This window comes from Ranitomeya imitator, chromosome 2 (assembly GCF_032444005.1).
Source record: "Ranitomeya imitator isolate aRanImi1 chromosome 2, aRanImi1.pri, whole genome shotgun sequence".
Lineage (NCBI taxonomy): Eukaryota > Metazoa > Chordata > Amphibia > Anura > Dendrobatidae > Ranitomeya > Ranitomeya imitator.
The window spans coordinates 467350190-467376036 of record NC_091283.1 but is presented as its reverse complement, the minus strand read 5'-3'; the positions used below and the strand labels follow the sequence as shown (position 1 = coordinate 467376036).

The window sequence follows — 25847 nt, the reverse complement described above, 5'->3', positions numbered from 1 at the left end:
CACTGATGGTGCAATATTACTCTATATTTTTATATCCCATGAAAAAAATGTATACACCATCCTATATTTAACCAGTGCTTTTACATATCATTTTGGGTATTTTGGTAGTTTCCAGACTATGGATGCAAACCTTATATAACAAAAATATAATAAATATGGACTTCTGACTATTACCTGATTTAAAAAAAAATATAGCATTTTGTTTGTTTGCATACCACACCCTTGGTTTGATTTATGTCTCAGCCATATATCCAGTTTTTAATGTTGTGTATTTTCATATTTATTGATAATAAAAATGATTGCTATATATTTGTGCCTTCATACTCTTTGGTTCTGAATAGGTTTTCTTGTAAATAATTTCAGGAGAGCCTTAACACTTTTCAGGTCATTATATGGTTTTCAGTGCTCTGTGATATGTTCTTGGGTTATTTTTTATAACCTAACCCTGCTTTACTCTTCTCCACAACTTTATCCCTGACCTGTCTGGTGTGTTCCTTAGTTTTCAAGATGCTGTTTGATCCCTAATGTTCTCGAACAAATCTCTGAGGCCTTCACAGCACATGTGTAGCTATGCTGAGAATAAATAACACACAGGTGGACTCAATTTACTAATTATGTGACTTCTAGAGGCAATTGGTTAGTCAGAATTCCCGTCTCCAAGACTTTACACGTGCTGCGCCGATTCTTTGGAATGCACTACCTAGGTTAATACGATTAATCCCCAATCCCCACAGTTTTAAGCGTGCCCTAAAAACTCATTTGTTCAGACTGGCCTACCGCCTCAATGCATTAACCTAACGATCCCTGTGTGGCCTATTTATAATAAAAAAAAAAAAAAAAAAGGTTCCTCGCATCATGTTCTCATACACTTTATGCAGTATTAGCCCTCTGTGTCTGTACTGCTACATACTTAGGCAGGTAACTGGTTCATGCAGCTTTACATGAACACCTGAGCCTTACACTATAGCTGGTCCGAATAACTAAAGCAATTGTTACCATCCACCTCTCGTGTCTCCCCTTTTCCCCATAGTTTGTAAGCTTGCGAGCAGGGCCCTCACTCCTCCTGGTATCTGTTTTGAACTGTATTTCTGTTATGATGTAATGTTTATTGTCTGTACAAGTCCCCTCTATAATTTGTAAAGCGCTGCGGAATATGTTGGCGCTATATAAATAAAATTATTATTATTATTATTATTATTTAGGGATAGTACACTACGGGGGACTGAATACAAATGCACGTCACAATTTTCAGAATGATATTGTTAAAGCTATTAGAAAACCATGTATCATTTCTTTTAGACTTTAGATACTTTTTGTTCATATATCACATAAAACCCCTATAATATACATTTAAGTTTGTGGGTGTATCATGTAAAAACGTGGAAAAGTTCATGGGGCATGAACACTTTTTCAAGGCACTTTACAAGCATTTTTGGCTAAAACCCCCCCAGTTTTTCAATTGGAACCCATTAGAAATTTGCACTTTGCCTTAGATAATTTCTGTGTTGCACTGTCTTTTGCAGGCTACGGAATGAGTTAACTGAGAATTCGTCAGTGAGATTGTCCTAGAGCAGTGTTCCCCAAATCTGGTCCTCGAGAACCACCAACAGGTCATGTTTTCAGGATTTCCTTAGTATTGCACAGGTGATGGAATTATTGCCTGTGCAAGGTGAAGCAATTATCACCTGTGCAATACTAAGGAAATCCTGAAAACATGACCTCTTGAGGACCAGACTTGGGGAACACTGTCCTAGAGAATTTGCAACTCTTTTGTGTGTCTTTTCCTGATCTCCACTGAGCTGATTTATGACCATGGTCCACAACAAATGTGAATTTGCAGAGAAATAAAGAGCATGTAAAAGCCAAACGGTGCGAAGCATTTAATGAAAGCTAATAGCAAAAATTATTTTTAGCCCCATATACATGGTTTTGGGTAAAAGAAAGAAATAATGCCCACAAACTGGACAACCCCTTTAAGAGACAGCTGGTAAATATGCTTAAATACCATTAGTCGAATAGGTCTAATATTACATGCTTATGTTGTTCCAGGTGATGTATTGTAGGGCGGATTACGTAACTAGAGCCTCTGCATGGTAACGTAAGGGTTAAACCAGTCAGTGGTTTCTGTTTCCAAGTGACAAGGTTGTAAAAACTGAAATTTAATGTCTCAGCTTCCTCTTTTTGTGGCGGGTCCAACACAATGTTATGTTCTTGTTGAGTGATAGCGTCACAGCTTTTCCTATCAGGGTGCATATCGGACTTCCTAGAATGCTCCGTGCACCTGGAGAGAGGTAAGTTATAGGAAACTCTTAGTTCAGGGCAGCCCAAAACGCATGTGTTACAGGTTCTGTATATACAGCAGGGTGTTTTACCATCTCAGGAAATTCTTACATAGATGGGTGTCATATCCTGTCTGAACATCACCGACAAATCTGCCAGATATGTGCCACTACAATAAGCATAAAAATGGAAAACGACACATGGGACCGCTAATCTCTGCAGGGTGGTATGTACAATGCAGAATATAGCAATTACCGATGAATGTTTGTTGATGAGTACTATAGAAGATAAGAAGTAATGCTCTCACAAATACATTGAAACTCTTGGGTAACAAAGTATCTGCCACTACTATGTGCAGGCCAGAGGGCTGTTCAGAAGACTTCAGTATGTATACATTTTTCTGCTTTTCAGCAGCTAGCAAGGGTAGTCTCAAAGAGAAGATATGAAGAATTAGGCTGGAGCTACACACCGACTTTGGCTGTGACAAAGGTTGCATTGCCAAAGATCGCTATGTTGCAGTGTAATGTAGGTGATTTGGGGTCACATTGTGATTGTTAGTGTAACGTTACCTCTACAAGCAAAATTGGCTCTGACTTTTTGTAACATGTTTGTCGCGGTGCCACAGAGGTCATGATGTGACCAGATTCCACTGTATTGCACTGCGATGTAGCAGCAGCACATAATAATATTTATCCGATGTTGTGGCCAAAGTCACCGTGTAGCATCAATCCTAGGGTACCACACATGAGGCAAGCAAGTCACAAACAGTTGGTCCCAGTAGGCTTATTTTCTACTTGTTTTTCGCAAAATCCTTGGCATCACTTTGAGACCCCATTCACCTGCAATACTCTGCAATGTAGCTGCAGCACATAGCGATATTTAATTGCATACTTGGGTCGCTGCCAAAATCACCGTGTAGCCCCAACTTAAAGGAGTATGCTACTTTTAGCAAGTGATAGCATTTTGCAAGATAGCTGACTGGTGGAGATGAAGGCACCAAGACCCCATTTACGGTAAATGCTTCCAAACAGGAATAAGAACTGCACAGAGAACTGGAAATTAGTCCCACATAGCAAATAGGTGTCAAGCACAGTGAGGGAAGACTAAGTGCAACATGAGGGAAAGAGGGAAAGGAAGCCCAAATGCTAGGGAATGGGGGAATGGAGACCCCTATGCATATCTAATAGCACTCTGCCTCCCCTAACGTCCCTATATTGGTTTCACACCAATCGCTGAGCAGGAACCTAAGCCCTGTATATCCCTCAAGCTAGGCCCTATATAGGGAAGTGGGGGGTGAGCAATGGCCAGTCCCCACTGTACACTAAAGAGAAGGGAGACAAACAAGGGGGAACCAACTTAACTTGGGCAGACTCCAATGAGGTAACACCAAACCCTCCAACAACACCTGAGAGGAAGTAAGCCAACTGCCATCGCTCCAAGCCTTCATAAGGGAAAATGTGAGTATCACCAGTGACTCACTGAAGCAGACTGGGAGTCTATAAACACCCAGGTCCAATTGTGTCAATTAGAGCCGGAGGGAGGTTGCCACTGGGTCCAAAAGTTAGAATGATTAAGAAGGTGTCTACAATGCCAAACGCAGAGACTTTCTGCAGCCAGATGCGGAGCAACTGCCTGTAGTATCTGACACACCCTTGACCCTTGAATAGGTCTATCTGATTCGTAGACAGCAGGGGTGCAGGAACAAACTAAGAAAGAGCTGTAGTTCTCCCTAAAAAATACCAGGACCTGGATGGAATCCTAGGAAGGCTCTAATATAAGTCTAGTCTATTTGCTGATGGGTCTGGCATAGCTCACTTTTAAACAGATGAGGTTAATGTGAACCCATAAAATAGAAATTCCATAGTACTATTACCAGTAATGGTCTGACTTCTAGAAATCACCTAAACCCCAGAATGAAGGAAGTCAAGTAAATATGACTGTGCTGCAAGTCCATACACAATGGGAGGCAAGGCACTGCTGTAGAAGAAAAAAGGTCGAGAAAAACATTCATTCTATTAGATCTCGATGATCACTAAGTGATCACATCCGTTGTAACAGTAGGAAAGCCCCACTAAAGGCAAAAAACTTTTTAACCCATGTTATGCCAAATGTCAGGTGCCAACTTGCATGACATGGGAATTAAGGAAAACCAAAAATAAGAAATCTATCTGTCATAAGCTGCCTTTGCTGTGTATTATCGGTCTTGTCTGTGTCGCCAGGTCAAAAATGGCCAGTTTTTGCTTTTCTGTTATTCCTGCTGCTCCTTGAGTATGCTTTTTTTTTGTTTGTTTTTATATCCACCATACAGTTGCAAATATATGGGCCTATTTATATAGTTCAGTGCTGGCCAATTAAATTTCCAGAGGGGCCAAATGAGAGACCATGACTCTTGTGACCCGATCCAATAGGTTAAAATTAATTCTGTTTCATATTAATATTAACATATTAATTATAATTATTATTGTATTATTTTATATTAATAATAATATATCTTAATGTTGAGCAGAATCAAGTATGCTGTCACCCCCCTATATTGCGTATGAGCCCACATACAGCCCCTATGAACAGTATGAGTCCACACACAGCCCAAATATACCGTATGAGCCCACATAGTCCCCCTATATACCACATGAGCCCCCACACAATAGCCCTAAATACAGTGTGAGCCTCCCTATACAATATGAGCCCACACCCTTTGACTGTTTTGGTTGGAAGGTCGAGGTGGAACAACCAGATGGCCAGATGTGGTAGATGGCTGGATATGGTCTGTGGGCCGCACTTTTGCCTGGTCTGATATAGTGCTATTTTGTATGGTCTTTACCAAAGGTCCATGGCTCACAGGGTAATAATGCAGAGCAGCCTAAAGACAAGCCTCCAGAGAATCCTGTGAGCAACACTCCCTTGGTAAAGAGCATAAAAATTAGCACTACACAAAAATCCCCCGGAAAGGAACAACCACAGGAAGGGCAGCATCCTATGAAGGAAAGCCACCTATGCCAAGCATGGTATCCATCCACAGACAGCTGTTTCGGGGTTTTTGCCCCTCATCAGTGTGGAGTAGGAATCTGGCTATTAGGAGCAGTGCCTAGTAAAAAGGCTATAAAGGCACAGATGATTGGCCTCGGGGAGACCAAAACATCCAACACCGCGGAGACACCATCATGTGTTTCTCAACGCAGTGATTCCAGAACACTGCCCCCATCCCTTATGGGAAATATGCAGATGCATGTAAAGAAGCTGCGGAGACACCATCACGTGTTTCTCGACGCAAGCAGTGAATAGCCAGGCCTTTCCCCGGGAACGAACAACCACGGGAAGGGCAGCATCCTATGAAGGAAAGCCACCTATGCCAAGCATGGTTGTTGTTCCTTCCCGGGGAAAGGCCTGGCTATTCACTGCTTGCATCGAGAAACACGTGATGGTGTCTCCACAGCTTCTTTACATGCATCTGCATATTTCCCATAAGGGATGGGGGCAGTGTTCTGGAATCACTGCGTTGAGAAACACGTGATGGTGTCTCCGCGGTGTTGGATGTTTTGGTCTCCCTGAGGCCAATCATCTGTGCCTTTATAGCCTTTTTACTAGGCACTGCTCCTAATAGCCAGATTCCTACTCCACACTGATGAGGGGCAAAAACCCCGAAACAGCTGTCTGTGGATGGATACCATGCTTGGCATAGGTGGCTTTCCTTCATAGGATGCTGCCCTTCCCGTGGTTGTTCCTTCCCGGGGAAAGGCCTGGCTATTCACTGCTTGCATCGAGAAACACGTGATGGTGTCTCCGCAGCTTCTTTACATGCATCTGCATATTTCCCATAAGGGATGGGGGCAGTGTTCTGGAATCACTGCGTTGAGAAACACGTGATGCTGTCTCCGCGGTGTTGGATGTTTTGGTCTCCCCGAGGCCAATCATCTGTGCCTTTATAGCCTTTTTACTAGGCACTGCTCCTAATAGCCAGATTCCTACTCCACACTGATGAGGGGCAAAAACCCCGAAACAGCTGTCTGTGGATGGATACCATGCTTGGCATAGGTGGCTTTCCTTCATAGGATGCTGCCCTTCCCGTGGTTGTTCCTTCCCGGGGAAAGGCCTGGCTATTCACTGCTTGCGTTGAGAAACACGTGATGGTGTCTCCGCAGCTTCTTTACATGCATCTGCATATTTCCCATAAGGGATGGGGGCAGTGTTCTGGAATCACTGCGTTGAGAAACACGTGATGGTGTCTCCGCGGTGTTGGACTTTTGACCTGGTGACTCGAGATCCCACCTCTGCACAGGGGGAATCTCGAACCATCTCTGCTGCGGTCTACCATTCTTCTCCAGCCGCAGTGGAGCCTGCTCAGCAGAGATGTCGATCCCAGCATCTGGCTCAGGCAGATACTCTGCATCTGACTACTGCTGTTCTTCCAGGCTCTGCCATTATAGCTAGTACTGGTCAGCGGCGAGGACTCGCTTCTGGGACTAGGTCTTGCTTTCTCTCTTCTGAGTATGCCCAAAGGAAGATCTCTCATTGGAGGTCAGGGGTCACACGCTCAGGTCCTGAAGCAACTCCCATTGGTCCTCTAGGAAGGTCCTGAAGATGCTGCAACTATAAAAGGTTCACATGGCCGCATGGCCATGCGCTAGTATAAATCTTTGTTATGAGCTTTGCGCCAGTGTGGTCATGTATGCTTGTGGTCAGGGCTCGGCTGAAATAAGCCACTAGAATACCGGGACCTCTGGTGAGGAATTGTTTGTGTGCTTCTCTGACTGCATGACCACTGACTGCTATCATCTCAGCAGTCAGCTGTGTACTCCTGTGAGCTTAACAGGACACAGTGCTTTTCTATCGCGGTGACTCTGTGAAGTAACAGAGCTCGCTTATACCGCCATATAGTGCCATATGCTAGCAGCATGTTCTCCTGCATGGTGGACCCCGGGCTGCGAACGCACCAATAATAACATCTATATTTACTTGGTGCGTTCCGCCAGCCCTAACATAATACTAGCGCCAGGGTCTGGCTAGTAAATGGCAGATAAACAGCAATCCTTGCGGTGCATCCAGCAGCTGGAGGGTTGATTGGCTGCTCTCGAGCGCTCAATCTCAGCAGTGGATGTTACCGCAGTTGCTGTTCAGGCTGCTAGCGTGGCTGCAGCAACCTTGTCCACTGCCACCCCTGTTCCGACTCTTTCCCACCTCCCGCTGCCAGAGAAATTTTCTGGAGATAGTAAATCTTGTAGGGGGTTCGTGAGCCAGTGCTCTATACATCTCGAGCTTCTGGCCGCACGTTTCCCCACAGAGCGGAGCGGGCAAAGGTGGGATTTATAGTGTCTCTCCTGTCGGACAGGGCGTTGGAGTGGGCTACGCCGCTGTGAGAGCATGGCAATCATGTGGTGCAGAGTGCTCCGCTGTTCCTGAGCACACTGAAACAGGTCTTTTTAGGATCTCCAGTCACACATGATACAGCGCTCCAACTGTTGGCATTGACTCAGGGCTCGTCCTTGGTCAGCCATTTTGCTGCCCACTTCCGCACCCTAGCATCTGAGCTGGAGTGGTCGGATAAAGCCCTTATCCCTATATTTTGGAGGGGAATGGCTGACCACGTGAAGGACGCTCTGGCCACTAGGGAGATTCCTGCCACACTGGAGGAGTTAATAACTGTGTCCACTCGTATTGACCTCCGTTTTCACGAGCGGAGGTTAGTCCAGTGTAGGCAGAGGTTTCGGCTGGCTCCTACCTTCGCCAAACCTTTGGAATCTCCGGTCCTGGTCCCTGAGTCACATGAGGCCATGGAAGTGTCATGAGCGGGATCTAAGTCCCAGACCGCTCGTGCACTCATGGTCTGTCATGTTTGCAGCAGTCAGGACATCTTGCCACCAGATGTTCCCAGCGGCCGAGGAAACGTCAGCATCTAGTGGTAGTAGGTGGAGGTACACTAGACACGGTGACATTTACCTCAAAATTGTCCTTTAAGAGGACAATTACTATAGGCTCATTCTCCCACTCGGTAGAGCTCTGCGTTGATTCTGGGGTGGAGGGCAATTCTATGTCTTCTGCCTTCACCCAACGTCACGCAATTCCCCTGGTAATGCTAGCTCAGTCAGTTACCATACGAGTGGTGAATTGGTCGACACTGCCCTCTAAGATATCACACCAGACCATCCCTTTCTCTCTGTCCATGTCGCCATCTCATCAGGAGAAATTATCTCTGCTCATCATTCCTTAGGGAATTGATGAGGTCCTGTTAGGGATACCTTGGCTACGGTACCACTCTCTTCATATCGAGTGGTCCACAGGCAGAATTTTTTGATGGGGTGAATCTTGTGGGGGGTAGATGTCAGAGGGAAAGAGTTCAGGTTGCTACTACTGAGGTACCCGTAGATCTCTCCTCTCTCCCCAAGCAATATTGGCCCTATGCGGACGTGTTCTCCAAAAGGGCTGCGGAGACCCTTCCGCCTCACTGTCCCTATGACTGTCCTCTTGACCTCTTGCCTGGTGCTGAGCCTCCCCGGGGTCAAGTCTATCCGTTATCTCTCCAGGAGATGGAGCCAATGTCTCAGTACATCCTGGAAAATCTGGCAAGAGGATTCATTAGGAAGTCAGTGTCACCTGCAGGGGCTGGGTTCTTCTTCGTGCAGAAGAAGAACAGAGAACTATGTCTATGCATAGACTACAGGGGTCTTAACACCAATTACCGTTAAGAATAAGTATCCCCTGCCCCTGATATCAGAGCTTTTTTTATATTGGTTTCGGAGAGCAAGGGTATTTACTAAGCTAGATCTGCGGGGTGCTTACAACCTGATTCGCATCCATGAGGGGGACGAATGGAAGACGGCTTTTAACACCAGGGATGGGCACTATGAATATCTAGTGATGCCCTTTGGGCTCTGTAATGCCCCAGCCATTTTCCAAGACTTTGTAAACAATATCTTCTGGGATATGCTTTCCACCTCGGTCGTAGTCTATCGGGATTATATTCTCATCTACTCTCCAGATATTGACTCTCACCGGAGAGATGTTTGCAGAGTCTTCGACCTCTTACGAGCTAATTCCCTCTATGCCAAGTTGGAGACATGTGTGTTTGAGCAGGAGTCTTTACCTTTCCTGGGCTATATCATCTCCGCCCAGGGATTGGCTATGGATCCTGCCAAACTACAGGCTGTGATGGACTGGCAAGAACCCCATTCTCTTAAAGTGGTGCAGCACTTTATGAGGTTCATTAACTATTATCGCCAGTTCATTCCTCATTTCTCAACTCTGGTAGCTCTCTTGTTAGCCCTCACCATGAAGGGAGCAAATCCCAAATTGTGGTCTGAGGAGGTCTCCAAGGCCTTCATTTCTATTAAGTCCCATTTTGCTAGCGCTCCCATCCTACATTGCCCCGATGTAGATAAGCTAATGGAGATGGATGCCTCTTCCGCTGGTGCTGGAGCATTCCTCTTTCAAAAGGATGCTCAAGGTCGGAAGCATCCTTGCTTCTTCTTTTCCAAGACCTTCACACCAGTGGAGAGTATTTATTCCATCGGGGACAGGGAGTTGATAGCAATGAAGTTGACCTTCTCTGAGTGGAGACATCCTTTGGAGGGGGCTCGCTATCCTTTCCAAGTATTCACAGACCACAAGAATTTGGTTTACCTACAAACAGCCCAGCGGTTACATTCTCGCCAGGCCAGATGGTCCTTGTTCTTCTCCCGGTTTCATTTCACCCTCCATTTCCTTTCCGGGGAGAAGAACATTCGTGCCGATGCTCTCTCTCACTCCGTTGTATCATCTGAGGAGGAGGAAGAGGAGCCTCAGCTTATTGTCCCTACCGAGAGTCTGAGAACTGTGACCCCAATTTCGCTAGAGTCTGTGCCTCCAGGCAAGATTTTTGTATCATCCAGTCTGCATTTGGAGGTTCTCTCTTGGGCTCACTCGTCCAGGGTTGGTGGACATTTTGGGTCCAAAAGGACATCTGAGCTTCTGGTGAGGACATACTGGTGGCTGCATATGGCCCGTGACATCGCAGACTATGTTCGGGCGTGTGTCTCCTGCCCAAGAACAAGTCTCCTCGTCAACAGCCAGCTGGGTTGCTTTACCCCCTGCCGGTGGCGGCCAGGCCCTGGGAGATGGTCGTGATGGATTTTGTGGTGGGCCTACCCAAATCTCGTAGCTGCACCATTATTTGGGTAATCACCGACCATTTTTCCAAAATGGTGCACTTGGTGCCTCTTCCATGGCTACCTTCTGCATGGGTACTGGCAGCGTTGCTCATCAAACATATCTTTCGCCTACACGGTATGCTGGACAAAAATGTCAGTGACCGTGGTCCCCAGTTTGTGTCTCGATTCTGGGGAGAGCTTTGTCGTCTGCTCAGCATTGAGTTGAATGTCTTCTCAGCATATCATCCCGAGACGAATGGGTGGGTAGAGAGGGCCAACCAGACTCTGGTCACATACCTGCGTCATTTTGTTTCTGCCAGGCAGGATGACTGGGCATCCTTGCTACCATGGGCGGAGTTTGCGCTAAACAACGCCATAGCCAACTCCACCGGTCAGACATTCCTCCTTAATTACGGCCAGCATCCGCGTGTCCCTGTGCCCATGCCCGTGTCTTCCGCCAACTCCAGGGTGGCAGACTGGGCTGTGGAGGCATGGGACATTTGGGACCGCACTCAGGATGCTATTCGGGCCTCCAAGGAGAGAATGAGGTCCTCCACCGATCCTCATCAGCGCCCCGCTCCGACCTCTGCTCCTGGCGACTTAGTGTGGCTCTCCAACCGTAACATCAGGCTGTGTGTCGAGTCCACTAAGTTTGCACCTCACTACTTGGGTGCCTTCAAGGTCCTCGAACAGGTTAACCCTGTGGTTTACCGTCTGGCCCTTCCTCCTCGCCTAGGTATCTCCGACACCTTTCATGTGTCCCTCTTGAAGCCCGTATACATGTCCCGGTTTTCCGAGTCATCTGTTGGGACATCGGGTTCGTCTACGGACGATTATGAGGTGAACGCTATTTTGGGGTGCAAGGTGGTACGTGGCAAGAAATTTTATTTGGTGGACTGGAAGGGTTATGGTCCAGAGGACAGGTCTTGCTCCGAGCTCCGCAGCTCATTGTGGCCTTCGAGCGTAGCGAGGTCCAAGGAGGGGGTGTAATGTTAGGTCTCGAGCTCCCGCCTGTGCACAGGGGGAATCTCGAGCCATCTCTGCTGCGGTCTACCATTCTTCTCCAGCCGCAGTGGAGCCTGCTCAGCGGAGACGTCGGTCCCAGCGTCTGGCTCAGGCAGATACTCTGCATCTGACTACTGCTGTTCTTCCAAGCTCTGCCATTATAGCTAGTACTGGTCAGCGGCGAGGACTCGCTACTGGGACTATGTCCTGCTTTCTCTCTTCTGAGTATGCCCAAAGGAAGACCTCTCATTGGAGGTCAGGGGTCACACGCTCAGGTCCTCAAGCAACTCCCATTGGTCCTCTAGGAAGGTCCTGAAGTTGCTGCAACTATAAAAGGTTCGCATGGCCGCATGGCCATGCGCTAGTATAAATCTTTGTTATGAGCTTTGCGCCAGTGTGGTCATGTATGCTTGTGGTCAGGGCTCGGCTGAAATAAGCCACTAGAATACCGGGACCTCTGGTGAGGAATTGTTTGTGTGCTTCTCTGACTGCATGATCACTGACTGCTATCAGCTCAGCAGTTAGCTGTGTACTCCTGTGAGCTTAACAGGACACAGTGCTTTTCTATCACGGTGTCTCTGTGAAGTAACAGAGCTCGCTTATACCGCCATATAGTGCCATTTGCTAGCAGCAGGTTCTCCTCCTGCACGGTGGACCCCGGGCTGCGAACACACCAATAATAACATCTATATTTACTCGGTGCATTCCGCCAGCCCTAACACTCACCTCCTTTAAATGACAAAACCAAGACTGTCTGGCATGACACTATTGAGTGGCCAATATCTTATATGTAAGGAAGGGCCATAAATGGAAAAATATGTTTTCTGAGTAATTCCTTCTTAATACCGTAGTTTATATACTATAATAATACGTTGGCTGATAACCGCCCTACTGGCGATGTTATTAGGTTCTGATAGAGGGAAGACTCTCTGGATGGAGGTCATTTCACACACACTTCACTTTATTGGAATTATTAGGGATTATATGTCATCTGAGCCAAGTAGAACAATTTCTAAGCCAACAGTGAACAAATTGAAGGTCAAATCACAGATGGGTTACATAAAAATGAGTTAAGCATAAGTAAAATATTTCACCTACAGTGAATAGATATTAGTTCTTTAGTTTACACTGGTTACAATAATACTATTAGAAGTAATATTGGCTGTACACTGACATTTAACCAAGAAAAAAACACATATGGTATACATATACTGGTGTGAAATGCACTTCAGGGCTGTCGACTTTGGACAATCTCTGTTTTGTTAGAAGTGTTCCCCAACATTAGGGTTGATAACATTGTCTCCAACTGCCAGGATCCTCAGCTATCAACTATAATATGTGTGAGAATCTAAAGGCAAGTAATTAATTTGCCTGAAGTGCCACCACAGGTAAAATGAACAATTCCCATTGAAATGAATACAGGGTGACTATGTAGTGCATGGACATGTGGGTCCTCCAGAGTAGAAGACACTATTTGTAGCCACTCTATTAACTTTGAATGTTCTAACAGAAAATCTACAATGAGCTTTCTAACTTAGATAATTCTTTGAATTTCTGCATGGGTCTTGAGGATTTAAAAAAATATATATTTTTGTTATTGTTTTGATTACATTTATAAAGTGTATTCTTATGATCTTAAAGCGTTTACTCCCATCTTCATAGATGAATATTGTGGGATAGTTTTAATAAAACAAGCACTTTTGCAATTCATTGCTTATTACATTTTGCAGGCTTTCTTGAGACATTAACACTTTTGTCTACAGCTCATTGCTTACAAGACTGATCAACGTTACTGTCTAGTATGTAAAATATTTAGAATTGAGAGTCCTCAGTGGTTGATACCTTTTAATGGCTAACTGAAAAGATGGTAACAAATTGCAAGCTTTCGAGACTACACAGGTCTCTTCATCAATTAGCCATTAAAAGGTATCAACCACTGAGGACTAAATATTTTTCTATCTACTGGCTAACTTGGTACCAAGATATATATCTTTCCAATTCCTGTGTCTAGAATGTAAGCACTGTGCTGAAGCTGTCCGGGGTTAGGAAATAACAATGCGCTCCAGCAATCCTGGCCAGCTTCTAAACAATTCTTACAAGCTTGTTCAATTGAAACGAGCTTGTAAGCACTACACATGTTGTGCTGACTAGCAGTGGTGGTCGGTCTTCAAAGCAATGAGATGTAAAGATAAGAAAACTGTTAATATCTCAAGAACGGCTGAAAATTTAAGCAGTAAATTACAAATTTGCTTTTTTCTGCTAGTACTATCCAACAAAAGTTCCCTCATAATATTATACCACTTCTATAGTACTACTGTTTTCTGCTGATACTACATCAGTCCCTAAGCATCAGTGTTGGGAAGTGAATGCAGTCACCGAACCCCTATAGTTACACCGCTGTTTATGACAAGTAATGGTTGAGAATTTCTATAAAATAAAAATAGCAAATTCATGTAAAACAACCATAAATACTACTAAGTATTACTTTTTCTCCATTAAAAGTGTAACTGTTCAAGGTTTTTATGTTTCTAAATGTTTATTAAAATATCCATTTTATGGTTGATTCTTCGATAACTTTCTGACTGCTACATTGCCCAGACTTATTTATTTTTATCTTTTACCAACAGATATGGCATAGGAGTGTTTAGAAATGGAAGCATCAAATGTATCCATTTTGTCAGCCAACTTGACATGGCCGTCATGCACATCAAATGATCTGCCACACATTGATAACCATCAATCTTCTACGGGAAAAGAAAAAAAATCTCCGCAAGCTGTGGTTTTAAATGGCATCAGTCTGCCTGTAGTTCAAATCGCCAAACAGGAAGGTCAACAGACACCCATTCAACTGGCATCAGGTGGTCCAAGCTTTGCCATTGAAAATGCCAATCTATCTGTAATATTTACCCCTCAGCCTCAAACTATCCTCCAAAAAACGTCACCACAAACTCTCACATTGAATATTGTGAATACATTACCAATTCTAAGTCCATCTTCCCCCGCTGGTCTACTTGGTGCAAGCACAGGAAAATTGAGGAGTATCGGAAAGCACATATGTGCCCATTGTGGTCGGGATTGCTTGAAGCCAAGTGTCCTAGAGAAGCACATTCGATCACATACTGGAGAGCGGCCATTTCCCTGCAACATATGTGGAATCTCATTTAAAACCCAAAGCAACCTTTACAAACATAGAAGGACACAAACACATGTGAATAATGCCAAGCAGAGCTTTGATTCTGATGGTAGTTGCCATGAAGATAGACTCCAAGTACAAGCTGGACACAGCGCAAATCTCGATATCAGCTGTGGAACGAGGGATGTAGGTATAGATAAGAATCGCTTCATCTGGAACAAAACTCTTGATGATGTCCAGGAATGTGATAAATTACTAGGAGACAAAGAAATATCTTTATTTTCACCTGTGAAAACCCATGACAAGATACATGAAGATCCTGATTATTCATCTCACACCAATATCTCACCAGGTATGCCGAACCTACAAAGAACAGTGCTAGATCCAAAGTCTAAAGCTTCAAGTAGGAATGGTCAACTACAAAGGCAACATGAAACCTGCACAGATAAACAATGGGACTCTTCTCCTTCCGAAAGAAAGCTAAAAAAATGTGAAAGTACAGATTCTGGGTACTTATCTCATTCAGACAGCGCAGATCTTCAGATGTTCGCTGGAAGCCCTCTTCATAGTCTTAGTGAGTGCAGTATGGAATCAGAGAACATGCTTGGCATTGGATCTGGGGACAGTGAGGATAAGACCGCATCCTTACACAAGAAGAACTTGGAGGAACGTATCTCAATGCTAATCTCTCAAAATAAAGCAGTTGTAGACAACACACATTTAGACAATGTTCGTCCTCGAAAAACTGCTCTATCAAAGCAAGGCAGTATTGACCTGCCGATGCCGTATACTTTTAAAGACTCTTTCCACTTTGACATCAAATCCTTAGATACCAGCAGGAAGAAGGTGTCAATTTGCTCTGACAAATCTACTTTCATTCCATCAGAGAAGACCAAACCTCTATTTTTTCACTCTGTACCAACTCAGATCTCTACAACTATAGAGAGCATGATATTGACCAGAAGCAACTCCTTGCCATTCGTGGAAAGTGGTAGATTAAAGGACAGACTAAATGTACATAACGTTAAATCCCATGGCTCAGGAAAACAATCTTTAACGGCCAGCTATGGTAATTTACTACTCTCTAACACTGCCACAGCTTGTACAGTGGACTTTTCATGCAGTCACCCTCGTGGGCTTGTTAGACAAGGTGCTGTAGATGAGATGCAAATTGGAAGTGGTTCCTTCTCCAACTCTACTGAAGAAATTAAAGAAAAGAAAAAGGTTACAGGAGATCAGATATCGTCAAAGTCAAAAATCACAAACAAAAAAGGTGGACAGAGAAAACTAAACATGTTCTCTCACGAAAAGTGGCAAATGTATGGGGATGAAACATTTAAGAAGTTCTATCAGAATAATAAAAAGAATGAACAGGTAAAAAAATCAAAACAAGATACTTCTGAGTCAAAAGGCACCTTCAGCCATGAAGTTTGTTTGCAGTCAACTACTGAATTGGGAAAGCAATCTGATAATCTATCCTCTATACCAATGGTTACACCTCAAAATCCAAACTTGCACTTTACTTGTACTTATGCGATGGCTTCAGGGAATAATGGAATGGATATTCCTATATCTATTGAAAGTACTAACATACCTCTAGATAATGATATGAGGGCTCAAGGGATCCAGCCAGAGCCTAAGTACCAGAATAGTCTAAATGTGTCCAAAATTGATGTGAATGGTTCGGAAAATATTCTAGAAAATTTTCAAAATCCTCCTGCTAGAGTTTCTGACATTGTAATAACCGAAAATCGACAAAAAGGACCAACTATTTCAAGTATGCACAACCATTTAGAATGTTATTATAATAGCAATTCCCAAAGCCATGAAAGATCTCCATCAGATAGAAAAAAGCTTAAGGTAGCAAAGTTGAAAGGAGAGATATTATACAGCGTTTCCTTGGACATTCCAGAAGACACCATTGGGAATCAGGACAAGCATGTGGACGACATAAAAGAGATTGAAAAAACTACAAGAACATTATGTGGTGATGAAGTTGGCACAGTCTTAACTTGTCATTCATTTTCTCATCGAGAAGATTCTGGACAAATACCAGCACAGTCAAAAAAAGGTAATTTGTTTATCCCAACTCCTGAACCATCAACAGCTCCAAAAGAAACTTTATTTTCGCCAGGATACTTAATAAAATTTAATTTCACAGAAACTTCTGTAGAAGAGTCTATCTTGCAGTCAAGAGACAATGACTTAGCCAATGTTATAGAAGATCAAAACTCAAAATCTCTTTTTGTTCCAAACAAAATATGCCATGAAACATTACTCGAAAAACAGCTGAATCTTACACAGAAACACGACTCTGTAATTGCACCCTTTGGAAAGATAAATCTTAATGAAGAATCTGTTCCTATATGTTGCTCATCTAAGATTTCCCAACATATAGTACAAAACAAAAGCTTAGACACTCAGGGAAGTTGGTATCAAAAAGTCTGGTTAGCTGACACATGTCCAAAGAGTCATCATAAATTTGTGGAAAATAGAGGAGTGAAAGATCATTTATTTAAACAAATGGATTTGAAAGCTTCTATGGCCTTAGTAAGCAGCGACACAAAATCAACCAATGAGGTTAACAAATTTTCTCAGGATCCATTTCTACGAGATATAGTTCTGCCTGGACAGTCTTGTTGGAAATCGCTTAAGACAACTGGATTTCGACACAGAGAAAACTCATTGTTCTCTACAACATGCACCTATTTTCCATCAGATATCAAGGTCACACAGGTCACCTTTTCAACAATGAACACAGAACCTTCCTCTACTTGGTGCTGGCTGAACAGATGTCTACCTCTTCCAGTGGAGCAAAAGGAAAAGTCATATTCAGTTTATGGTTCTTTGTCAAGTGATGTCTTTAAAGAAAACAGATCTGAACCACATGGAAGAAATCTTGAGAAAGACATAAACCATATAATAACCATTGATGGACAACCTGTGATGTCATCACTTCTGATGTCAGCAAAACCAAAGGTATTTTAAGAAAATTTGCATTTTTAGGCATATTAAAGTCAATGACACCTTAACATTTTGTAATTTAGAAAGCATAGTGAAATTTACTGTTATTGTCATGGACTCTGATGATGAATGAATGGTGTTTCTCTATAAGGTTCTTCGTCTTGGATGTGCAAGCTTCTAAGTAAGTATACCCATCCGTTCATTCATCGTATCACCCAGGAAAAAAAGAAGCATTGCACAGTGCCTATTCAAGTCAGTAGGTTGTCTGTGTAATGTAGGACAAGATTGGTCCTCCAGAGTAAGAGACGCTTCATTCACACCTCTATTAACTTCATTTATACTTATAGAGTATATGGATATGGGTTTAAAAAACCCAGCTAACCCTTCAAAACCTTTAATAAGACATTTCTATAGATGTAAATTGTAAACTGAACTTTTATGCTATGATAACAAGAAGCCTGAGTACTTTGTATAGGAAAACAACCACTGTCTGTAAATATCAAATTCACCAAATATAAGTTTATTAAGTACAGAAAAGTGTCTTAAAATTCAAAGGAGAATGCCTCATAAGGGTCAGAGGACATACATGCCTGGAATAATGCTTGTAGAGCTTGGACTGATATAGAAAGCATAAACTTGTGTGGTCCATAATCTAAAGTACACAGTGCAGTTAGCACATATAGTGGTAAATGAATAAAGGTATCAGTACCTTATAAAATAGGATGACTGCCGCCCAAGATGTGTCCAGCGCTGTGTCCCTACACCCCAACGTGCATTTCACCCACCTTCTTTGAAATAATAAAATTAGATAGAGCATACCTTCCCCTGATCCAAAACAGCCAAAGTTCAGGAACAGCAGCCATGTTGGAGAGCCGCCACTGTACCCAGGGAGGGCACTATCCGATTTTGTTATGCTAAATAGGTGCTGTTTTTTGGGGACTACTTTAAAAAATGAAAAACCTTTAGAAAGTCAGGGTACATGATTACTTTCTCAGTGTTCATGTAAATGTAAGTCATATTCTCATCTTTTCTGAGTAAGAAAGCCTTTAATGAAGTACAGATGGTTGGTCAGTTAATTTAATGTAATATTCCCTCAAATCCAATTGTACATGCTTTTCAATTTACCTACAACACCATTTAATTCACATATTTTGTACAAAATGTCAAGATTAGAGTTGAGCGACCTTGACCTTTTTAGAGTCGAGCCAGGTTTCGCGAAACCCGGCTATCTCAAAAGTCGAGTCGAGTGGAATTGGCCGATTATCGCGAAAAGTCGGGGATCGACCGAAACCCGAAACCCAATGCAAGTCAATGGGGGAGCATAGTCGGCAGTGAGTAGAGGCCAGGAAAACATGTACAGAGCCCATTGTATTGGCAAAAACATCCATTCTTGCTACTGAAGCTTGTCAATCGTAATTTAGCTTATAATAATTGTAAGGCATTTGAAATTGAGGGTCATTTGGCTAAAGTTGTGGGGGGTAGGGTTGGTTCAAGCAATTAGTGGGCCAAGGACATCTGGACCACGTCACGGCAGTGGAGCAGGGAGAGGTAAGTATTTCAACTTTGCAAGTGCTGTGATCCTGAGCAAGCAGGGGGGGCCACTCGTTGGCATTGGCACTGGCACAGGGCCCCTCAAAGTACAGCGGTGTGTTTGCACGGCGGGGGCGCCTCCCACCGGCAGCAACACTTTTGCGTACTATGAGAGGCCCTGTGCCAGTGACGTCGCCAACGAGTATTCCTCCCCCCACCTGATGAAGGAACCTGCACCTTCATCTGCACCTTCCTCTTTGTCCCCGTGTAATGTGGTATGGTATGCGGGAAGGGGGACCTGACTTTCAGCAGGGTCACAATCTTGCAGTGTAGCGTGCACGGGGAATGTTGTGTTATGGGTCAATGTACCAGCAGACTCATCTATCACTGGCTGGGCAATGGGCAGGATGAGGGGGAAACAGATATGGGCCCAAAGAATAAAGTGGGCTAAATGCAGTTCAAAATTGGTAACAGGACTAACCAGGGGGAATTGCTTTGTTCAGTGGAGGACAACTGGAATGAGAGGCTGACACAGAGAGTAGGCCCAAATCAGTAAGTATTCTAAATGCAGTTCAAAATTTGCAACAGTAGTAAACCGGCGGCACAGCTTTGTTCACTGTAGGAGAACAGCAAGGAGCGGCAGACACAGATAGAAGGCCCCAACCCAACTAGTAGGCCTAATGCAGTGTTGTTTTCAACAACTACTTAAGAAGAGCCAGAAGATCGAAGCAATGGAGACGAAACCTGGGGAACACCTTGGAGTGGAACACACCGTCTCTACACCCCATACCCAATTAGTAGGCCTAATGCAGTGTTGTTTTCAACAACTACTAAAGTAGAGCCAGAAGATCGAAGAAATGGAGACTGGAGAGGAAACCTGGGGAACACCTTGGAGTGGAACACACCGTCTCTACACCCCATACCCAATTTGTAGGCCTAATGCAGTGTAGTTTTCAACAACTACTAAACGAGAGTCAGAAGACCGAAGCAATGTAGACGAAACCTGGGGAACACCTTGGAGTGGAACACACCGTCTCTACACCCCATACCCAATTTGTAGGCCTAATGCAGTGTAGTTTTCAACAACTACTAAACGAGAGTCAGAAGATCGAAGCAATGGAGAGGAAACCTGGGGAACACCTTGGAGTGGAACACACCGTCTCTACACCCCATACCCAATTTGTAGGCCTAATGCAGTGTAGTTTTCAACAACTACTAAACGAGAGTTAGAAGATTGAAGCAATGGCGAGGAAACCTGGGGAGCACCTTGGAGCGGCAGACACCGTTAGTAGGCCCTACCGAAGTAGTAGCCCCAATGCAGTTTTCAAATTCCTAGAGGCTGAAAACCAGACTATTGACGCTCAGCTTTTTTCAAAGGAGGACAGCTGTATTGAGTGGCGCAGACAGACACAGGTAGTAGGCCTTAAACCAAAAATGTGGCTCAATGCAGTTTAAAAAAGGTTACAGGGGTACACAGGCAGCATTGGTCTGGTCAGTGGAGGACAATTTCAATTATGGACCGCAGACAGACTTTGTACACCTACTATTAAAAAAAGGATGCTCTATGCATTTAAAAATAGGTTCCAGGGGTCCACGGGCAGCAGTGGTGTGGTCAGTGGAGGAGTATTGGAAGGAGGGACCGCAGACAGGTGTAGTAGGCCTAACATAACAAAATTAGGCTTTAGGCACTTTAAAATTGGTTCCAGGGGTACACGGGCAGCAGTGGTGTGGTCAGCGGAGGACAATTTGAATTAGGGACTGCAGACAGACTTTGTAGGCTGTCCCCTGTGGACCATGCATCCAACACATTAACCCAGTGCGCCGTAATGGACACGTAACTTTTTGTGGACATGCCTACTGGTCCATGCGTCTCTTGTCAGGTGCACCTTTCTACTGTTTGATTGCCTGAGTGCTATGACAATGCAGACTTTTTCATGCCGGTGGAGGGCTGGGATGGCTTTTCTCGCAAAAGAAGTGTCGACTGGGTAGCTTGAACCGTGGTACAGCGTAGGCTTTATAAATATAAAACAAAGAAAAAAAGTAGGCTCCATGCACTTTCAGCTGGGTTCCAGGGGTACACGGCCAGCATTGGTCTGGTCAGTGGAGAACTATTGGAAGGAGGGACCGCAGACAGGCTTCGAAGGCCTAACATAATAAAATTGGGCTGTAGGCACTTTATAATTGGTTCCAGGGGTACACGGGCAGCAGTGGTCTGGTCAGTAGAGGCCTAGTGGAAGGAGGGACCGCAGACAGGCGTAGTAGGCCTAACATAATAAAATATGGCTGTAGGCACTTTAAAATTGGTTCCAGGGATACACGGGCAGCAGTGGTCTGATCAGTGGAGGACTAGTGGAAGGAGGGCCCGCAGACAGGCTTCGAAGGCCTAACATAATAAAATTGGGCTGAAGGCACTTTAAAATTGGTTCCAGGGGTACACGGGCAGCAGTAGACAGGTCACTGGAGGACTAGTGGAAGGAGGGACCGCAGACAGGCGTAGTAGGCCTAACATAATAAAATATGGCTGTAGGCACTTTAAAATTGGTTCCAGGGGTACACGGGCAGCAGTGGTCTGTTCAGTGGAGGCCTAGTGGAAGGAGGGCCCACAGACAGGCTTCGAAGGCCTAACATAATAAAATATGGCTGTAGGCACTTTAAAATTGGTTCCAGGGGTACACGGGCAGCAGTGGTCTGGTCAGTGGAGGACAAGTGTAAGGAGGGACCGCAGACAGGCGTAGTAGGCCTAACATAATACAATATGGCTGTAGGCACTTTAAAATTGGTTCCAGGGGTACACGGGCAGCAGTGGTCTGGTCAGTGGAGGCCTAGTGGAAGGAGGGCCCGCAGACAGGCTTCGAAGGCCTAACATAATAAAATATGGCTGTAGGCACTTTAAAATTGGTTCCAGGGGTACACGGGCAGCAGTGGTCTGGTCAGTGGAGGACAAGTGTAAGGAGGGACCACAGACAGGCGTAGTAGGCCTAACATAATAAAATATGGCTGTAGGCACTTTAAAATTGGTTCCAGGGGTACACGGGCAGCAGTGGTCTGGTCAGTGGAGGCCTAGTGGAAGGAGGGCCCGCAGACAGGTTTCGAAGGCCTAACATAATAAAATTGGGCTGTAGGCACTTTAAAATTGGTTCCAGGGGTACACGGGCATCAGTGGTCTGGTCAGTGGAGGACAAGTGTAAGGAGGGACCGCAGACAGGCGTAGTAGGCCTAACATAATAAAATATGGCAGTAGGCACTTTAAAATTGGTTCCAGGGGTACACGGGCAGCAGTGGTCTGGTCAGTGGAGGACAAGTGTAAGGAGGGACCGCAGACAGGCGTAGTAGGCCTAACATAATAAAATATGGTTGTAGGCACTTGGTTCCAGGGGTACACGGGCAGCAGTGGTCTGGTCAGTGGAGGCCTAGTGGAAGGAGGGACCGCAGACAGGCGTAGTAGGCCTAAGATAATAAAATATGGCTGTAGGCACTTTAAAATTGGTTCCAGGGGTACACGGGCAGCAGTGGTCTGGTCAGTGGAGGACAAGTGTAAGGAGGGACCGCAGACAGGCGTAGTAGGCCTAACATAATAAAATTGGGCTGTAGGCACTTTAAAATTGGTTCCAGGGGTACACGGGCAGCAGTAGACAGGTCACTGGAGGACTAGTGGAAGGAGGGACCGCAGACAGGCGTTGTAGGCCTAACATAATAAAATATGGCTGTAGGCACTTTAAAATTGGTTCCAGGGGTACACGGGCAGCAGTGGTCTGGTCAGTGGAGGACAAGTGTAAGGAGGGACTGCAGACAGGCGTAGTAGGCCTAACATAATAAAATATGGCTGTAGGCACTTTAAAATTGGTTCCAGGGGTACACGGGCAGCAGTGGTCTGGTCAGTGGAGGCCTAGTGGAAGGAGGGACAGCAGACAGGCTTCGAAGGCCTAACATAATACAATATGGCTGTGGACACTTTAAAATTGGTTTCAGGGGTACACGGGCAGCAGTGGTCTGGTCAGTGGAGGCCTAGTGGAAGGAGGGACCGCAGACAGGCGTAGTAGGCCTAACATAATAAAATATGGCTGTAGGCACTTTAAAATTAGTTCAAGGGGTACACGGGCAGCAGTGGTCTGGTCAGTGGAGGCCTAGTGGAAGGAGGGACCGCAGACAGGCGTATTAGGCCTAACATAATAAAATATGGCTGTAGGCACTTTAAAATTGGTTCCAGGGGTACACGGGCAGCAGTGGTCTGGTCAGTGGAGGATTAGTGGAAGGAGGGACCGCAGACAGGCTTCGAAGGCCTAACATAATAAAATTGGGCTGTAGGCACTTTAAAATTGGTTCCAGGGGTACACGGGCAGCAGTGGTCTGGTCAGTCGAGGACAAGTGTAAGGAGGGACCGCAGACAGGCTTAGAAGGCCTAACATAATAAAATTGGGCTGTAGGCACTTTAAAATTGGTTCCAGGGGTACACGGGCAGCAGTGGTCTGGTCAGTGGAGGTCTAGTGGAATGAGGGACCGCAGACAGGCGTAGTAGGCCTAACATAATAAAATTTGGCTGTAGACACTTGGAATTCTCTTGCAGGGGTACTCAGGCAGCATTGGTGTTGTCAGCGGAGGCCGATTGTAATGAGTGTCTGCCAGTTAGTAGTCCCAAACAATAAATACATGTTAATGTCTCGCATTACAACAAAACGAAAACACAAAAGGGTGCAATCATTAGGTAGAGTGGTGGGCTCCTCTGCGTAGTTTCAGACCTAGTAATTTGGCACAAAGTATTTACTTGGGTAAATATAGGACACTGCCCCTGACTATGTTAAGTACCATCATACATGTCAACACAATGGTATTGTCAGTGGCAGGAATTTAAGGATGTCAGCGCATAGACTAAACATTGGTGGAACTGTGAGAGATAATTGTGCAAGTGGTAGAGCAATGTTTGAGCTGGGGGTGGGGGAACTCTCTTGTGGCCGGCGGTACAGGCCCAGGGCCCCTCATGTTACAACAGTGTGTCTGACGTTGGGTACGCACCACCACCGCCAGAGACACTTTATTGTACTATGAGGGACCCAGTGGCAGTGCCGTCGACCAAAAGCGGGCACACCCACCTCTTCAGACAAACAGCACTCTCACGGGTGCTTGCGCCAAGTGGCGATACCACGGCCCCGTGTGGGGAGTTTGGCCATTTAGGGAGGTGTAAATATGTCGTATGCTGGACAATCAGCTGCTGCAAATTACGAGATTGGTAAAGTCATTCAGAGTAGTCCACAGGCAAGACCTTTTCATAGGAAAGCTAGGTGTCAGCCGGGCAAGGTGGGGCAAGGTGGGGCAAAAGAATTCGAAATCCAGTTGTGGTTCATTTTAATGAAGGTTAGATCATCAACATTTTGGGTAGCCAGACGAGTCCTTTTTTCGGTTAATATTGAACCTGCAGCACTGAATACTCTTTCTAATAGGACACTAGCTGCCGGGCAAGCAAGCTCCTGCAATGCATATTCTGCCAATTCTGGCCAGGTGTCTAATTTGGATGCCCAGTAATCAAATGAGAATGACAGTTGAGGGAGAACATCGATAAGGGATGAAAAATAGTTAGTAACCATACTGGACAAATGTTGTCTCCTGTCACTTTGAATTGATGCAGCAGTACCTGTCCTGTCTGCGGTCATAGCAAAATCACTCCACAACCTGGTCAGAAAACCCCTCTGTCCAACGCCACTTCTGATTTCTGCACCTCTAACACCTCTGGTCTGCTGCCCCCTGCAGCTCGTGTGAGAACGATCACGGGCGCTGTGTGCTGGGAATGCCTGAAGCAAACGGTCAACAAGAGTTGATTGTTTGGTTGCTAATATTAGTTCCAAGTTCTCATGTGGCATAATATTTTGCAATTTGCCTTTATAGCGAGGATCAAGGAGGCAGGCCAACCAGTAATCGTCATCGTTCATCATTTTAGTAATGCGTGTGTCCCTTTTGAGGATACGTAAGGCATAATCCGCCATGTGGGCCAAAGTTCCAGTTGTCAAATCTGCGGTTGTGCTTGGTTGAGGGGCAGTTTCAGGCAAATCTACGTCACTTGTGTCCCTCAAAAAACCAGAACCCGGCCTTGCCACGCCACCAATTTCCAGTGGCCCCGGAAAAGCTTCCTCATTAAAAATATACTCATCCCCATCATCCTCCTCGTCCTCCTCCTCCTCTTTGCCTGCTACCTCGTCCTGTACACTGCCCTGACCAGACAATGGCTGACTGTCATCAAGGCTTTCCTCTTCCTCTGCTGCAGACGCCTGATCCTTTATGTGCGTCAAACTTTGCATCAGCAGACGCATTAGGGGGATGCTCATGCTTATTATGGCGTTGTCTGCACTAACCAGCCGTGTGCATTCCTCAAAACACTGAAGGACTTGACACATGTCTTGTATCTTCGACCACTGCACACCTGACAACTTCATGTCTGCCATCCTACTGCCTGCCCGTGTATGTGTATCCTCCCACAAAAACATAACAGCCTGCCTCTGTTCGCGCAGTCTCTGAAGCATGTGCAGTGTTGAGTTCCACCTTGTTGCAACGTCTATGATTAGGCGATGCTGGGGAAGGTTCAAAGACCGCTGATAGGTCTGCATACGGCTGGAGTGTACGGGCGAACGGCGGATATGTGAGCAAAGTCCGCGCACTTTGAGGAGCAGGTCGGATAACCCCGGATAACTTTTCAGGAAGCACTGCACTACCAGGTTTAAGGTGTGAGCCAGGCAAGGAATGTGTTTCAGTTGGGAAAGGGAGATGGCAGCCATGATATTCCTTCCGTTATCACTCACTACCTTGCCTGCCTCAAGATCTACTGTGCC

The 25847-nt window shown here is 45.1% G+C and overlaps 1 protein-coding gene across 1 annotated transcript in view; it reads left to right on the top strand.

The window, feature by feature from the left end:
• Nucleotides 1-25847, top strand: part of ZNF831 (zinc finger protein 831) — a 214089-nt gene that overhangs the window by 116786 nt on the left and 71456 nt on the right. Inside the window, exon 2 of the mRNA XM_069751223.1 lies at nucleotides 14033-17517. Coding sequence (XP_069607324.1) covers nucleotides 14056-17517 — 3462 coding nt within the window. The 5' untranslated portion in view covers nucleotides 14033-14055. The remainder of the gene's footprint in view (nucleotides 1-14032; nucleotides 17518-25847) is intronic.